The sequence below is a fragment of the Alosa sapidissima genome, chromosome 8 (genome assembly GCF_018492685.1).
Source record: "Alosa sapidissima isolate fAloSap1 chromosome 8, fAloSap1.pri, whole genome shotgun sequence".
In the NCBI taxonomy this organism is placed as follows: domain Eukaryota; kingdom Metazoa; phylum Chordata; class Actinopteri; order Clupeiformes; family Clupeidae; genus Alosa; species Alosa sapidissima.
The window spans coordinates 10,765,359-10,784,210 of record NC_055964.1 but is presented as its reverse complement, the minus strand read 5'-3'; the positions used below and the strand labels follow the sequence as shown (position 1 = coordinate 10,784,210).

The following is an 18,852-nucleotide window of genomic DNA, read 5'->3' as shown; positions in this document are numbered from 1 at the left end:
AAACCTGTTGTTCCCGTTCCTATGCAGGTGAAAAGCAGGAAGTGGTAGAGGTAATAAAATCAAACCTGAGGAAGCACTGGTCACGCGAAAATGTAAAATACTATTCGAGTAAACATTTTCAACTTGACAAAATGTTTGACGCTGTTCGTTACGAAAAGCTACCAAGTGATATTACAGAAGAAACTAAATGGGGCAAACAAGAAAGTGACGGAGAGGAGGAAGGGGGCGAGGCAGTAGTCCACCTGCTTTCGTGAGTAGCTCGCCTATAACGATAATAATTCACTTTCCATATAATTGGCGCATGAAAAAGGATATCAATATCATGCCATCTAAACGTTTATTTAACGTTGGATCTGATAATTAACGACATCTGAATGTCTACAACTTGAAACCATGAACAAATAGCATCCCCATGAAAAACTTGTTAACTGTCTGGTGAATGAGAGAGGGGGAGGAAGGAAGGAAGGTTTAGAGAAGTGTCAAAGGGAGTAAAAGTTTTCCTAGATACAAAGCCTACACACAGCAATTTCATTGTGGTTTTGATTAGTCTACGTTTCACAAATGTAACAACTCTACGTTTCACAAACATGTATCTCAGAAGAGGAACGTGTCCGACGAAATAGCCTCATAAAGACTGGTCTGTGATGTGATGTCATGTGCTGCTGCTGTGGCATTGTCAGCATAAACTATAATCTCGGAACGTTTCTGTTGCCAGCTCAGCTCACTACTGTATATTTTTGCCTTTTACCCAATGACTGAGCACCCAAAGTGTGTGTGCGGGTTGGTGTGCGTGTGCTGTAAAATTCGATAGCATTCGAGTTCATTACAGATGGAAGATTTGCATTCTTATTAAGGCTAGTTGTGGTTCAGCAGTAGGCTAGCAATACCACTATACCAAGTGGATTAGAAATCCTCTCAATCACATGGTTTGCTGCGCTGTGGAACACGCTCTTTCTGGAACTATAGTAGCCGGTAACACGGACTGGTATAATAATAATAATAATAATAATAATAATAATCGGGAGCAGTAGTTTCTCAGCCAAAACCTGCACCTTTTTTGTAATTGAAAGCATTTTTAAGTACATTGAGCTTTACTTAAACAACCAAAGGCGTATCAAGCTTTTTAAAAGTGTGGGGGTTGTGGGATAGGAAAATGAAACAATCCGGCCAAATTATAAATAACTCCCTACAGGGACATTGTAAGTATTTTCTGAGAGGGGTGCGGACTATATTGGTGTCCGGGAGATTCTCTGGAAAATTTCTCTGGACATTCTGATTGCTAAACACACCATTTTAATGCAGTTTGGGAGCATGGTGGATTATGAAATTTCGGGCCCCTGGGCCCAGATGTATTAAGGGCCCCCCACTTATTGTTGTATATGTGGGAGGGGGGTTTGGGGGTCCTCCCCCAGAAAATGTTTAATTTGCTTGATGTGATTTCCTGTATTCTGGTGCATTTGGGGGATGGCCAATACTAAATTCAATCAGATTCATAGCCTACATCCTGATTTGTTGATATTGAGGCAATGATTCCATGCAAAGGTTTGGGCTTCAGGGCCCCCTGACCTCTTGGGCCCCTGGGCCTGGTAGGCCCGTGCAGTAATCCATCCCTGTTTGGGAGGGACAGAAGAAGCAGTGCCCATTATATGTGTGGCTCATGTGACATGTAGGCCTACATGATCTACCTGCTATCACTTCACTATTTGACACTATACCCTACCTGGAGACATATCTCATGTTATAAATCAAGAAATCAATTCAGAAATTATGTTTTGTGCATATGGGTTAGCAGGCTTCAATAAATTGCCTAACCGACAGCAGCCTAATTTCGAGGCATCACTAATATATATAAATGTAAATGACACAGAATAGTGACAGAACTGTAAGCTCAAATTCAAAAACGTTTGAAGTCTACCCAAACATATAAGGGAATATAAATAAATTGTGTTGCATATAGCCATCTTAATGTAAATTAAAAGATTATGATTAGCAGTATGCTTTTTCCATTGATAGTTACAGAAAGCCACGTTGTTTAAACTATTGTTGCTTCTAGCCCACGTTACCTCCAGTTTCACTTGCTGCAGGGACGCACACATTGCATGAGCGCTCATAAGCGTTCTATTTGAGTTCTACATGCTGGAAATCTTAGTTCTCAGATGTAGAACTCATTTGTGTCTTGACGCCGCCGTTAAGATGAAAATAAGATGTTCTAAATGGAACGCGATCGTATTTAAGATATTACGATAGATGTAGCACTACGGCACACACTGACAGTGAAATGCCGCCGACGTTTGTGATCAGATCAAATAAGACGTTCTAAATGGAACGCAATGTAATTAAGCTGTTCAGATATTTTCCAAACGTCTTGGAGACGTATGTGTGCTGACTGGGCTATTTCTATATAGTTGATGACACCAAATGAATAAGTATTTCTGATTGGGGAAACTTTTAGCCTAGTTTTTTTTCCCGTCCGTGGTTCCATACCATCTTGCTGCAAATGATCAGACGTGTGAAGCACCGGGCATAACTTAATTTCGCGGCTGTGTTAATTGTTGAGGAGGCCCATAGTTTGAGAAAAGCTGCAGATCATAGACAGATAAAGCATAATGCTCTGAGAACCTTGGTGCGCGCACCCCCGCTTTCACTTTGACTCCCTGCATTTCTACATTGTGACAAAAACTGTCAGTCAGGCAGTGAATTTTGGTTTACTAAATTAGCATAATGCGGTAACAATTATCATTTCAATTCAACCTGAAATCTGCTCACTGCAGACGTTATAATGCAGACCCAAGCATGCAGCACAGCCTTGAAAGACGCACACTTTGAATTTGATCAGAGCGGCTCTGGGCCTTCACTGGCTGACTTGATGTGATTGGCTGGATGACCGTTCAATCAAATCAACAGACCTATTTGTGTCTCTCTGTGTGTGCGTTATGCAGGGGCGTGCAGAGACCTTTGAAGGGGCAGGGGCTCAAATTTAAAAAAGGGCACATGGAACAAAATTTTCAGAAAACGTGTTAACTTTATTTAAAACTTAATTTTGATTTCAACCCAATAGAGAATACATAGGCTACATGCAAATTCTATCAAAATAAAACATCTTCCATCACACTGTATCCACAAAATAAAAATATAACATTTGCAAAAAGTGCAGCATGGAATCTTGCATCATGCTTCAATAGAGTGCATGTACTGTAGGCATACTGTAGCCAGGGCACAGACAAGTGGACAAGGCTACAAGGCTAGGGTTAGACAAGTGGACAAGGCTACATCTTATTGATTAAATTCAAAGCTTTTAATTTTAATACCCTAGAAATCTAGACGCACCCTAGCGGCAGCAAATATGTTATTGCCTAGTCTGGCTATAATTTTAATGTTTATCACAGTGAACTACCACCATTAGCAAGCTGGTGTCTTGCAGATTCACGTGCTGTGCGTGTGGCCACTGAGTGAAATGACGCGTAATGTAGCCTACTGTAAACAGAGAACGACGTGTGGAGTTGGGTTAGTTAAACAACTACAGTAGCCTATGTCGTCGGCTTATGACGATTTAGAAAAGGTTTGCCTACTCTGTTTTATGAACTAGGTATACTAACCTAAGCTACTATAACATAGTAACCAGAATATGTTATGAACGTTCAGCCTTAGATTTTCGAAGCTGGCAGGTTATTGAAATGGATGGACCATGACATGGTTAAAACGGGTTTGATAACCTACTTCATTAAACATGAAACAACTTTAAACATTTTATTCTCTATCTCTAAGCTGGATACTATTGCATGTTCAGATAGGCTAACTGCCAAGTAACCTTATCGTGCTCCCAAACGTCTCCTGCAGCACTGTGCCTGCGTGCACCTTCTGAGAGTTCACTGAATGTATGACGTCACGGATTGGTGGCCGCAAGGCATTTAAATTAACACAGACAAACAAATTGTTATTTTTGTAAATTTATAATTTCACAAACTATTAATGAGACATTTTAGCGAATATTCACGTTGGAACTAGCGGAAGTATTACAAATTTTAAAAAGTAAAAAACGGGTCTTGTCAAAAGGGCACTTGGACATCAAAGGGGCAAAGGGGCAGGTGCTAGAGCCCCTGTAGCCCCCCTTCTCTGCACGTGCCTGGCGTTATGGTAGATACGGTTCCAACTCTTTACGGGAGCGTTTATTTCCATATTTTACTTTCATTTTAATCTGTCAAAAAGTGTGGGGGATAGAATCGTGTTCCAGCAAAAGTGTGTACGTTATAACACCCACATCCCCCACACTTGCTACGCGCCTGTAAAACAACAGCTGTAATATGTAGGTAGTAGTTTAAACCATGTTTTACTTTCACTAGTTAACTATAGGTCAAATTTTTACTATGTGCTATTAATCAAGTTAGATCATGTATTAAGGACTTTTGTACACTCTCTGTGACTTCAGAATGCTGTAGGGAGTTTACCTTGATTCACAAATTATTATTCCAGGTGCAAGCCCTTGAGAACTGTAACTTGAGATAGCCTTTTTAACCATCAGTGTTAATGGAGTTCCACTGGGCATCAAATTCAGATGTGCTGCACTTCTTTTCTGGTGCCAATAGGCTACTTGAAGAAGATTCTGTCAGACAAAGAGATAAAGATGGGATCAAAGATAAGAGCCATCTGTTGAAGTATGGCAGAATTTAGTCAGAGTAACAGCCAAAGCGCCGCCTTTGTCTTTGAAACCGTGCTCATTCTGTGTCCCTCTGAACTTCATCTGAACTTTCTCACTGCTTCTTCTTTTCCTCCTTCCTTCCTTCGTCCTCGATTCTCATCGTGTTGTTGCAGAGTGCCTGGCCGTCAGAGGGGAAGCTGTCGGGGAAAGCGAGAGACGTGTCTGCGCATAACAGCCACACTCGTCCTCCTGGCCGTTGTGTTGGGCTTTGTCCTCTGCGAGTGGTCTGGCTGTGGAGCGGAGGAGCAGGGGAGTGGGGAGACCCAGACGACACACGCTGACAAGGGCAGCGAAGGACACAGACACCATCACCACCACCACCACGGAGATGATGATGATGACAATGATGATGATGATGATGATGATGACCATGACCATGACCATGAAGAACACAGTGACCACCACAGTCACACTGGTTCTCTTTTCCACCATGCTGCCATCATCACCAGCTCTGGTACAACCCATTTTCCTCATTATATCATTGAGTAGCATTGGAACCTGGATGGCAGTACAAAGAAAATTGATGTCTTGGGAGATATGTCTAAATTAACAGACAAAATGAAACATTTTTTCCTTTTAAACAGCTACTTGTTCTAGGGCCGGGAGGAAACTTCTCCAGAATGGAGGGAACATAGTTGATGCAGGCATTGCAGCGCTCCTTTGTCTGGGAGTAGTCCACCCCCATTCAGCCGGCATAGGTCAGTATGACATCTATCCTGTTCTGGTATAAGCTGTGCTTTCCAAGCAGAAGGGTGGTGATGAATTTCATTTCTGACTCCCACTTTTTTTATATATCCTCTCGGCCTCTGCTCAACAGAGATGTATTTGTGATGTCACCTGGGCTAAGCATTTTGTCCTACACATCTTGGTCTTTGAATATAGGTCAGCATATTTTTCCTATGTAATGCAATGCACTTATGAGTCTAATGGATTCAAATTTCACATGTCAGCTCCATCAACCCCAAGTGAATGGGAGCATTGAGCCATTTGGGAGATTTCCATCTCTAAGTGGTGAAACGACTCTAATGAGGGTCAAACTGAAACCCATTTTTGACAAACTAATTTGGCCGTTTGAATCTTAGTAATGTAAGACTAAATCTATTTTGTAAAAAAAATGTCTGCACTATACTTTACTTTATATAAATATTTGAAAAGATAAAGCAGGTAAAAGCTGCCTTAATGGCTATTGGCTATTAGAATCCCAATTGTCTTGCACAAGGTTACTAATAGGCCCTAAAGGGCATTGTATATGCATCATGATTATGGATTATTGCATGAAAATTAAGATGGATGGTTTTAAAAAAAGGGTTTTAATAATTACAAGGTTGATATGCTTTAGAGGAATTACAGGACTGTGACTGGAACAATAACTGCACCTTAGTAATGATTCCCTCTATGGCAATTTCTTTTCTTCTAAGGTGGCACCTTTTCAGCTATTTTTTACAACCATACGACTAAATCTCTGAAGGCAATTCAACCCTCATCCCCAAAGAACAATATAACCACGTATGGCATTCCTGCCATTTTGCCAGGAATCAAATATTTCCATGCCCAGTATGGGAATTTGGAGTGGGCCAGGCTATTTGAGGATGCCATAAGGCTGGGCAGGGATGGATTCCAAATTGACCATATTCTCGCCTCGGCTCTGCTGACTAATGAGAGCCGGATTGTCCAATCAAAGCTGTGCATTCTGTTCTGCGATGAGAGTGGCCGTGTGAAATCTGCGGGCTCGAATGTCACCAACCGAAATCTATCAGAGCTCTTGCGCAGTGTCAGCCTGAATGACTCTTATTTCCCGGAAATGCTGGCCATGAAATTGGCCAGGGACCTCTCCCCGGCAGAAAGGCCAGATTTTGTCCGAGACGTTCTGCGCGTCACAGGAGAAATCAATGGCCCCCTTATCGCCAAAGAAGAAAAATACACCCTCCTCGCCAGCTCTCCTCCTTTCTCAGGTTCTGTCCTATCAGATGCATTAGAGCGAGCCACCGAGCTGATCCACTCTCTGCACAATCGCACAGATCTTAACAGCTCTGTCCCTTCCCTGATCAGTCTGCTCAAGTTAGCTAAGGAGATATATAACACTAGTCAGGCAGAGGAGAATGGGAGTCCAGCAGAGAGGCTTGCTTTGAGCGTAGCCAGCTCTCAGATTGGGGTTCTGCACAGCCAAGGTCATTTTCTGATTATTTCGGCATCACTCAACAGCCCCTGGGGGTCTGGGCGTTACTTGCCGTCTGGCGGCTTCATTCTGAGTGATTTTGTTTCCAAAATGGGCGCTGGTGTCCCACTGTTGAACTTCCCTTTGATTATAAAGATTAAAAACATGGATGATGACAGCGACGATGATGATGATGTACAGATCATTGCTGTTACCGGGGGACTCTCGGCTCTGCTGAATGCTGGTCAGATCTTAAACAGGTTGGACCGTGGCATATCTTCTCAAGAAGCAGTGCAGGATCCACTCTTGCATTTTGCCCAGGGAAGCACTGAAGGATCTGTGACTGTGTGTGTGTCCTCCATGTCAAATGGCACAGACACAGTCTCCATCCTGTCGCATGAGGAAGATGGCGGTGGGCAGCCGACGGACAGATGCACTGATGAGGACTCCACCGCCATGCTGCTGCAGCTGCACGCAGAGCACGTGAGAGCGTACGGAGCCCCCGCAGTCAAAACGCACACCGACGGGTTCTAATGGCAAACATTATCAATGCAAATAATCAGACTCACGTGCACACCCACAACAAATACACACACATACAGTACTCTCTCTCTCTCACACACATACACACACACACACACACATGCGAACACACACAAACACACACAACCTCATGTCAACTAGATGTACCGCGGAGCGGTACAAAATATGACCGCCACCCAGTCCGGCACGTTTTTTCCACAAAAATAAGTCACACTTGTCAAATTGTGTTAATTTCCTACTTTGTTCCTGCTTAGCTTCAGTAATTCAGCAAAGTCAGGGGCATCTGCTGGTCTGGCTGCTGGCTAAAAACAAAAGGTGAAAGGCATATGATTCTAACTGTCTCACTGAATTGCATTATGCACACTCAATTCTCACTGGTATCTGCTAGACAACAAGTACCAAAACATGATTAGTTCATAGATTTCACATGTAAAATACATTTTATACAACCCCACCCCCATCTTGCCTGTTCATTGTGTGCATTTGTGCATGTACGTGTTTGTGTGTGTGTGTGTGTGCGTGCGTGCATGTGCATGCATGCATAGCCTACATATATCTACTGTGTGTGTATGTGTCATACATATGATTACTGTGAATGTATGTGTGTGTGTGAATATCTGTTTATGCACATGTGTGCATATGGAATTGGTTAACATGACCCCTGGAGGCAAACTTATGCAAAATATTGGTCATCCTAGGCCCTACGGTTCTCAAGATATTCACAGAAAACTCTGTTGGTGTACGGTCACTAAATGTACACATAAATTAATTTATTGTATGGCCCCCCATGAACGAAAGTCATGACGTCAATGGCATGCATTCAGAGAGTGTCATAATGATCCTACACTTTCAATTTCGTGCAGTTTTGATCATGTCAGCCAGAGATATTGTGATTACAATATTGTGATACACCTAATTTTTTGCTTTTTAATTTTTAACTAGGTGGCGCTATACATGAATTGAGTGGTAATGGGATGGGTTGACTTGGCCCCTTAAGACCAACATACAAAAAATAGGTGGTCCTCCTAGGCCCTACGGTTCTCAAGATATTCACAGAAAACTGTGTCCATCCACCTACAGGCCAGTTGGTGTACAGTAACATAAATTAATTTATTGTATGGCCGCCCATGAACGGAATTCCACGAAACTTGGTGTGCCTTCAGAGGGTGTCATAATGATTCTACACTTCCAATTTTGTGCAGTTTTGACCATGTTAGGTCACAGATACCTGTGATTACAACACCTCATTTTTACTCTTTTTGTTAACTAGGTGGTGCTATACATGAAATGAGTGGTTATGGAATGGGTTGACATGGCCCCTTAAGATCAACATACAAAAAAAAGGTGGTCTTCCTAAACCCTACGGTTCTCGAGATATTCACAGAAAACTGTGTCTGCCCTACCCTTCAATCCAGCTACAGATCAAAACGAAAAACGATGGTTCCATGCTATCCATGTGGAGCTACATGCCCACCAAGTTTCGTGCACCCCGGTCTTTCAGTGTCCCGGGAATCCTTGACAGAAATTTGGCCATGCGAAAAAAACAAAAACAAAAAAAACAAATCTGACTAAACCTATATGAGCGCCGCTTCGCTGCGCGGCAGTCATAATAATAATCACAGCGTTCTACATCTCAGCCTTTACTCAAACTGATTGTTAACCTGTGCACTTGTATAGGCACAAAGCTCCAATCACATACTGTAATATGCACTAAACAAAATGAAATGCACTGTGATTTCCTTAGATACTGTGAGTGGACTTTGCATTTTTTTGTGTAATAATATGCTTTGAAAGTTGAGGGTGTGAAAGCCATTTCTTTTTTGTGTAGATGTGTGGTTAGGCATTGTTTTCCCACCCTCCTCATGTTGGATATTATGTAGATATGGATGAATGTTACTGCCATGTTTGCACTTATTCTCCTTACAAACTCTGTTGCTGAATCATCAGTTTGCCACCAACAGTTTATGTTTTCTTTCTTTCGGACCATATTTTTCTCTTGTTGATTTACCTTGATCTTGAGCCTTGTGGGAGTATATTTCTTTGCCTCTCTCAGAGAGACCGCCCGCCAGCCCACTTCTTGGCCTTCACCTCCCCATTGATTTTTATTGTCTGTTTTGATATTCTGCGTCATCTGTTCTTTTCACACTCAAGCTCACTTGCACTCATTTCTCAGTTTCAGATTTGATATTCCATTACCCCTTCACTGCATTAAGGACAGTGTCTCCTTCCGTTGCATAGCCCTGGTTGAAAGAAGTCATTTTGAAGCATTACCATGGGATGCAGTCGAACCATGGGATGCAGTCTTTTTTTTGTTGTTTAAAGGGTTAAAAAGCATTTGTTAGCAAATGAAAGGCATTTAGAGTGCCAAAGAAGCTTTTATTTTAACTTGGAATGTTAGCAGAAATAGTCCTTGGAATATATTGTATGATGTTTCAGTTTTTAGGTACTCAGGTACTTAGGTATCTAGATCCTGGTAGTAATACCTATTACTATTCTATTAATGGTTACATAGGGTTTGTTGTATAGGAGTGGCTTTTATTGTTGGGGAAATTTTTTTAAATGTATGTGTACGTAGCAGCTGAGCATTTCTTCCAAGGCGAAACAGTATCAAAGGAGCTGTGTGATGGTCTGTTGTCATGCATGTTCCCCAAAGCGCATCCTGGAGCATGTGGTCAGGATGTAAGCCATCCAAGACACCGTGTTATCCTCCTGCTGCTGTGTACCCACCGTGCGAGTACCCACGATCCCCTGCTGCTCCCATCAGCCCCACAGCAGCAGCTCCCTGCACAGATGGACGCCTGATGCATATTCAAACCTGTCTTTCAATTAGAGACATTTTGCGCCTGTCCTCCTCCTTTGAGGCGTTGACCGAGCCCATGCCAGCCTGGTCACCCGCTGGGACGCCTGGCCTGGACTGCTGCCACCGCCAGGAGAAACAGGGCACGCGCCAGGAGAGCCATGGGCGGCTCCAGGAAGCACAGGAAGGCACCGATACAAACCAAAAGCTACCGCCAAAGGCAACACGTACTAACAGCTAATAATAACATGCTCGTTGGGTTATGTTGTTATCCTGGTTCTCTGAGTGAAGAGACCATCTCTCCACTCAATTACCATTCCATATGTATGAGGACTGGAGAGATGGTCTCGAGACGATAGAGAACTGCTAATTACCTCAGTGGAAATGAGAAAGTTAATGCTGATGCTGAGGAGGTCTGGATAAGGATTGTTTTTGTCTTCTTTTGCCACGTAAACATCTGATTTTGTTGTCTTGATACTGTATATACAGACCCTGGGCCCTAATTTAAATGCGGAAAAGTGCAAAGTCTAAAATGTAACTAAAGTTTGCTTAATAACTATCCAATATCTATTTTGCAAATATAATAAGATGAGAAAAATCCCAAGCACAGACATCGTTTGCTCAAATAAAAGTGGTCTCGCGCCACATGATGTTAGTTCATGCATAAGAACTTTGCTCATAGACTGATTGCACTTTGCTCATCATTTACATTAGGACCCCCTGTGTTCCCTGGAATGGATGGTATTTTTGTTAAACCATTGACAAAATGTATGATTTATCATTTGAATAATGATTAGTCCCTAGATTATCCATTCCCAATGACGTCATGGCCTATAATACTGTATGACAAGCATGGCTCACTAACTGAATAGGAGGTGTATGCACTAATTCATGTTCATATAAGCCAATCAATATGCACTGAATAGAGTAGTATTTAGTAATAGAAATAATAGTATTTAATAATAGAAGTAATAGTATTTGGAATTAATTTGAATATTGAGATTGTCATTAGTGTAAAATATTTTTTGTACATTATCTTGGTCGTAAACTTTCTTGACTTTCTAGTAAATGGAGAACTACCTGAGCATACAATGCATCTATCTAGTCAACTTACTAATGCACAACTGAACAAAATCTTGATAGATAGATAGATAGATAGATAGATAGATAGATAGATACTTTATTGATCCTAGGGGAAATTCAAGAATTGAATTTTGTCCTAATGGTTTCCTGATTTCCTGTGTAGCCACATTTGTTTGTAATGTGGTGTCCATTGTAATAGACATCATAAAATAAATAAACAAGACAAAAAACAGACTCATTTTCAATTCTTTATTGAAGAAGAATATCAGTGGGTATTTTGCTCAGGTACAAAAAAATCCGGTCGAAAGGGGATAAGTGATAGAAGTTGTTTTTTATGCCTGGTTGCCACAAAGCACTAAGATATCACAGGCTTATGTTAGGAGCCTACAAGCTTCCAGAAAAAATACTTTATTCAAGTTTGTATGAATGAGTGCATGGGGTAATTGTGTGCACTTATGTACAGTGTGTGTGAGAACATGTGCTTGAGAGGGTGTATTTGGCTGTTGTCCCAAGAGCACAATTGAACACACTCTGCGTGCCCTGTGTCTGCGTATGATTGCGGATCAAAGGGAGAGAGCAGCTCTTCGGCACCCGTCATCGAGTGGATGTGACATGAAATGCATGTATGGGATAACACGCTACAGCGGTGGCGCTCATTCTTCTGCTGTGTCACAGCACGACTCCCAGCCATTTCTACCCCACTCAGAAGCCACTCAAGGCTCCCTTCTCCATGTAGGCTACATCTCCGTGACAATGATCTCAGTGAGAGCGGACCAGCATGAGGTCCTTTTCTGGGCCATTGAATGTGCTCACAGTGTTATGTATTCACCCCTGCAGGCACTGGCAAAACTGGAGGTGGGACTACAGTACTTAATCAAGCCAATGAGAGTTAATGGCTATATAAAGTGGTTTACACAGGGTTCATGGAAAGTCTTATGTCTTACGTCATGAATGCAAAAAATGTATGGTTGTTGGGATTATAGAGGAATAACATTGGTGGACCAGGGATTTACATGTTGAACATGTTTGACAATGCAGCGATATGGTATCGCTGCATTGTTCGACATTAACAACATAATGTTGAACAGTGTGGTGTTCAACAAAAACATAATTTCAATAAAGCACCATTTTCATTCTCGTCCATCTCCACATATTTAGAAATACATTCACTGTCTGATACTGTTGGAGAGAGCACTCCCCTTAACCCATAAAACATAAATTGTGTTGCCTGCTCAAAGCCAGCCAGCAAAAAAAAAAGAAATACAGCAAAGATTCCAAAGTCGTAAAACAGAAGGATCAGCAAAATTATGTTTGGCTTGACTTTCCCCTTTAATATCTGTGCAGTGGAGGCCTAGCTGCTGTCTGCACATCAGTGGATGTGAAGAATGGCCGGTGTCACCGTGTCAGGGTTAGTTAGCTCACACATTAGCACCACCGTGTCAGTGTCCCGCGTCTTTGCACCGGGAATGGATGGGCCTGGGATTCTGCGAAACAGGAACAGAACCTAGAAATAACCTTGGATACATCCCCCGTGTCTTTGAGATTCTACTGTATGTTCCAGACACTGCAATAAACTGTACTATCCCAATAGCTAGTGAGACTGCATGATGGAATAAGGTTTTTTTAGTGAGGTGTTTTGATAGTCCAGTGGGGCTGTTGTGTTGTGATGTGCAAGACTGTGGACTAGAGTGATGACTTGTGGGAAGCAATATTGCATGCAGCAAGAGGTGCTGTGGGAGTGATGTATTCTCCACTGTCATTTTCCACCTGCACTATACGGAAAAGCACAAACTAAGTGCTGGGAGGCAGGTGACCAGAGAAGCCCACTGAGACTGGAACATCACTACATGAGAGAATTTAAGGAAAAGAATGAAGAACAAAGCAATTTCTTACATAAAAAATAAAATGTTTATTTTTTTTTTACTGGTTGCTTTTACTTAAAACTCCTCTCCTGATATGACTATTGGCAAATCCATCTTGAAGTACAAGGTCATCAACTGAGGCTTCCATGACTCCAATGCTTGGCAACTACTTCCCTCTACTTCCACCTCTGCTTGGCCTATGAACGATCAACAATTCTTCAAAAGGCAATACAATGCAATCCAAAGTACAGTCGGACATTCCACAGAAAAAACAACTATACATTTACACATGGGTAACGCTTATTCATATCTATACTTGTATTTATAAAAATGTACAATATCACATAGTTGTGTCTCAGTGCAAAAGATGAATTTTAAAAATTAAAAAAGAAAGAGAAATCTATATTAAAAAGAAGCCGTGCTTCTGTATTTTAAAGTGAGTCCTTCTGTCATCCTTACCTGAACACAAACAAACAAACAAACAAAAAAAACATTTGGTTTGTAAATCCAATGGATCAATAAATAAATTACATGACACACTTTATAGTAGTCACCATCCAGTAGCAGCAGTGCTTGTTTCAGGCTTGTTTGACTTTAGAAAGTACAGTGTCCACAAACGACAGTACAGCGTCTCACCGCACAGCCACAAACTCAGAGCAAGACCAACAATAATGAGCGCAAGTCGAACGGTACCGATAATTCATCAAGTGAAGAGAACCAAAACTCAAAGTGAAAGTGTTATATGCGTGGGATGGTTTTGTGTCTTTGTTTGTTTCACTTTTTTTTGCCCGTATATTTACAACGTATTTCAAGTTCTCTGGCTTGTTTCCAATAAGGTGTTGCTGTTGTTTGTTGTTGTTGTTGCTGCTGTTGTTGTTGTTTTCCCTGTTGTTGGTGTTGTCATTGTTTTACATATCTGTTCCAAATGAAACTGAAGGCAAATGGTCCTGTGGCTATGGCAAATGAGGTGGGCAGTGAGCTGACCTATCAGCTCGTGCATATGCTGTTGATGGAGATGATGGCTGGGTCCACCAGGCCCATCTCCTCGTGCTCGTTGACGCACAGCTGGTAGCCACATCCCCGGCGGCGCTTCATGGGCGTGACTTTGGCGTCGGGCTTGGCGCGTGGTGGCAGCAGGAATCCCACGCTGCCGGCGATGAGCATGTGCCAGATGCTGTGGATGTAGAAGTAGTTCTCCTCGGTCTCCACGAAGGCATAGAGGGCCACCGCCGACGTGGCGATCATGGTGCCCGGGAACAGGAAGAACACCCAGCGCTTCCAGGTGGGTGGGTAGCAGCGGCGGCGGCGGATGGTGCGGACCGTCTGCAAGAATCACACACAAAATGAACACACAGTTACACACACACATACACACACACACCACCAAAGACACAAGTATGCACATGGACATGGACAGACACAAACAACCCTGACATGTACAAAGAAAATCAGATACATACATATTTACATACATAATGCATACATACATGCAGGCAAATAGACATAGGCAAGGACATGGACATACATAAATATAAGAGGCTCACAAACACACAAGTACATGTGGAAATATTGAGATACATGGACAAATGTGCATACAGTATGCAGACACACAAGACAAGCAGCAGATGGGAAAGCCTGCTCTTTTTCTTTTTTCCCTGAAGCGATCGCTGATATTTACAGTATGTGCTCTGTCAGTCTGAGTGTGTATGTGTGTGTGTGTGAATCTCTCACCCTGCCAAATGTTAAAATCATCACACTGCATACACTGCCTCCATTTTGTCAGACTACTTGGGAATATGCAAGTCTCCTTTCCTGTATCCCATTTTCTTCTGTATTCACCTTTGCTTTGAAACTAGAGACCATATAATTGTAGATGTTTAAAAAAAAAAAACAATACACCGTGGTTGCTGTTAGATAACACATGGCCTTGTGTTTAAGCAATGTTTTATTTATTATTTCTGCCAATGTATTTTCAGAAACCTTGTAACTACCTTTTTTTAACTTGCAAATATGCATAAAACGTCCATGTTTTATATGATTCATCCCATTTTATTTTATTTGTATATGGACCAGGGAACATGTGTGCATTCACTGTACCTACACTGTGCATATCATCCATTTATTTCAGCTAGCTTGGCCTCCTGCTAGCCTTTATTGAGTGCAACCACCCACTGTTACACTCACTCGCCATGTCTCCCAGAGAACTCTCTCTCTCTCTCTCTCTCAGAATAAAAATGTCCTCCCCTTTTCCCCACACCCAGCTGCTGGGCAGAATCCATGGCGACATGGACATGGGTACCACATTCCTCTCTTCACTTCCCTGTGCATTCTGACAATTCAATTACCCCCGGCCCCTGTGGCTGATTTTGCGGCATGTGTGACTGTGCATAAGTGGAAATTATTTGGCTTTGAGTTACTGTCGCCTGAAAAAAGTACGATCAGATGAGTTGATGTTATGAAGCTATGGTAATGCATTTGGATAATGGGATTGGTCTCATTCATGACGGCTTTCTTGTGATGAGCAATAAGTGGGGGGTCAGGTCATAGTTACACTAAAAGTCTCTTTCTGTAGTATGCAGCCTTGCTTTGAATACACAGAACACATGAGGCCTAAACATTAGACATATATTCTCTTCTGTGGGAGCCGAAACCCCATATCAACATAATCTACTCTAAATAAGTGCAGGGTGTTTGGGGACAAGCGGTTCTTGTTGCAGCACTATCCTTGAAAAGGGTTTGACATCTAAAACAGACCTCCAAGAGTGCCATACTTTTATTCACATTGCTTGCACATAGCTCTCAAGTACCCTTTGCTTCAGGTCTTCCGCACAGTGGCCTTTGCCCCTCCATCTGTCCTTTGTGGCAAATCATTCAGTCTTGTCAAAATCTCAGCACTACTCTGTCAGCGTCATCTTTCAAGGGCGCAGTTCTCTGGCTGGCTCAGAAGCTGGCTCTCTGCAGCTATATCTCGTGAACTCAACTCAAATCCTCTGCAGCTGTTGTTAAGACTTCACAAGCACGGTATGTGTGATGTTATTTAAACTATACTCAGCTGTTTGTCTTCATGCTAATAATTGAAGGAAAAACTAAAAGAGTTTATCTGCAGATGTTAAGGCTGTCAATAAATATATACTGTATTTGAGTATGTTTGGATGGTGAGGTCTCTCTCAGCAAAAAATATAAGGATGTGGTGGTTTTTGGTCTAGATTTTGGTTGTTGGAGAAAGGATGCCATCCACAGAACAGTTCAATAACAAGCTAAAAAAAAGAGTGGGAAAATTGCCAGTAGGTGAGTTCGACATTACTTCTTTTGACAGAAAATAGGAAGTTATGGTTGGGTAACAGGAGTTAGATAACAGGAGCCTCTGAATTTTAAACACTACCTCCATAAGCCATGAAAACAGACTGAATGCTACTGAACCTGTCACGTACTATACTTCTTCAATCTGGGAACTTTTCAATGATACTGAGGGGAAAACAGCTCATCAGCAGGGCGGACAAAGTTTTATGGTGTCCTGGGAAGACTGAGCGAGCCAGGTTATTGAGTGGCTGACATCTTAATCGATATGTCCTCCACAACTTGCCAAAACTTATATCTGGGTCTTCTCCGCTGAAATCTAGGCACGTCTATGGGATCCTAACTCCTAATTAGAACAATCAAACAAGATGTTCTACAAATTTGCTGTGTATGATGTTAGTCTATATAGATGCATTATTTCTTTGTTTAGAGATAGGGATTGGAATTGGTACTGCCAAGCTCCATTCACTCCAATCATTGAGGTCTGGAATCATTCCATTAAATTCTAATTGAGCCATAGGTGTAGCTAATGAGTGCTGATCCAAATGATATAGAAAGTGATTGGATCAGCTTGTGGCTCTCATGAGCGCTGAGCTCACTGCAGCCCCAGGCTAAAATTGGGATGGTCAGTAAATCAAACTGACCGCAGCCAGCAGGGAGATGAGTCACAAAGCAATCCAACTTTCTGCCCAGTTTTCCCGCAACTTCTTCCAAACAACTTATAAAATGCATCCAAATTCAGTTTCTTGTCTAACCCCCTGCCAACACAGCAGCCATAATGCGAGAATATGATAGCACTTTTAGTGGACATGTATGAGAATACTTTTCCTTTTCTTGAGGTTAGATGTATTCATCTGAAATTTACTTGTGCCTTTTGGACTTTAAATGTGCCGGTTCTCAAGTTCAAAGACTACAAACTTGCTTGTCTTTCAGAGCATCTGACATCCCTGCCTCTTCTTCACATGTCTGGTCAAATTTATACCCATGCTCAGTCTTACATAAACAATACAATAAGTCTGTGTATACCCATGCTCAGTCTTACATAAACAAGAAGTATGGCAAGGTTATCTATGGCTGCCTCAACGGCAACGTGTCTTGCAGTGATATTGTGCAGACACACTGCATGGAGGAGAAGATGAATTGTATTTTTTTTTTTAATGAAAGAGAAATATAATTTAAGAATGGCACAGACAGACATCTGTTTTATGTTGTGGGTGTCATGGTGTCTGGGTCTGGGTAATAAAAAAGTAAATCTGAAAATGTGAATGGCAGTAACATCGTTCAGAGATCCGTAACTGGAGGGCATAAATCACTTACATCAGACGATAATGACCACGTAATGCTGTCTGTCTGTCTGTCAGTCTGTTGCCCTGATTGTCCTTGCTGGGAAATCCCAATTTGGGGTTTGATTGGTGACATTACGACCAGAGAGGCTCCACCAGACCAAGTCAATTCATGGTCACATTTCCCGATACCATCAGACCTCTAACTTGATCTTAAATTGACCGTAAAGGTTTATTAGTGAACATTTAACTGATAGAACTACTCAGTCATATTAGATTGAACACTGTTGCCTGCTATTGCTTATTAAAGGTGCTCTAAGGCAGCGATGCTGGGTAACGTCACTTCTGTTGACTTTCAAACAAAACAGAGAGCTAGCTCGCTACTTCTTCCCCCTCCCTCCCCTGCTGCTCCCGTGCAATTGAAACTCTCCTAAACGCGCATCTCGTCTGTGATTTGCTAAGACAGTTTGTTATGTTTTTATGGGATAGGTTTGCCCAGGTTGTTTTTGTTGCCTTTTTTGGAGCCTGGGCTGTCCACAGAGATTGTGTTTTTTTTACAGTGTATTCAGGACACAGACAGCTAGCAGTTGGTTAGGTGATGTTTGCAGTAAGTGACATAAAATGTTTTAGCCTAAAAAACGTGTGGCATCGCTTAGAGCACCTTCAATTCATTATTTATTTTACTGCTCACGTTTCAGCTAACAGAGATAAACAAGCACAGGCCAGCCAAATACAGATATTAGCCAAGTTATTTTTCGCAGAGGAGAAAGATCTGGAAAGAGAGTCGAAAGTTGGTATCAAACCTCTTAGCGGTGATGGCCTTCATTGGTTTGCTTTTGATGGAAGGTTTGATCTATGCTTTTGGAAATAAACATCAATGTTTCCTACTTGTCAGTTATATCCTGTTTTAGAGCATCTTTTGTGTGCACACAGAACCACTCTGGGTGTTGATGTGTTTTCTATTTGGGTCATGTCTTCTATTAAACTGAGGTCTAGTTGGAAATTCTAAATTTGTGCAACCTAAAAACACAGGTACTGACCTCGACTGCTGGTCCCAGCATTGTGTCTCTGGTGGCCTGCAGGTTGTCAACACTTTTACATCCACTGTACAGCTTTTATGCCTATGCTCAAACAAG

The 18,852-nt window shown here is 42.0% G+C and overlaps 2 protein-coding genes across 2 annotated transcripts in view; one reads left to right on the top strand and one right to left on the bottom strand.

The window, feature by feature from the left end:
• The first annotated feature begins 7 nt into the window (after positions 1–7).
• Positions 8–7,523, top strand: si:ch73-337l15.2 (glutathione hydrolase 6). The gene is made up of 4 exons (XM_042100110.1): positions 8–250; positions 4,810–5,150; positions 5,281–5,394; positions 6,115–7,523. Exons 1-4 carry the CDS (start codon positions 132–134, stop codon positions 7,383–7,385), a joined length of 1,845 nt encoding a protein of 614 aa, XP_041956044.1. The 5' UTR covers positions 8–131; the 3' UTR covers positions 7,386–7,523.
• A 4,003-nt stretch (positions 7,524–11,526) lies between these two features.
• Positions 11,527–18,852, bottom strand: part of tmem8b (transmembrane protein 8B) — a 117,714-nt gene continuing 110,388 nt past the window's right edge. The window contains exon 13 of the mRNA XM_042100107.1: positions 11,527–14,459. Coding sequence (XP_041956041.1) covers positions 14,124–14,459 — 336 coding nt within the window. The 3' untranslated portion in view covers positions 11,527–14,123. The remainder of the gene's footprint in view (positions 14,460–18,852) is intronic.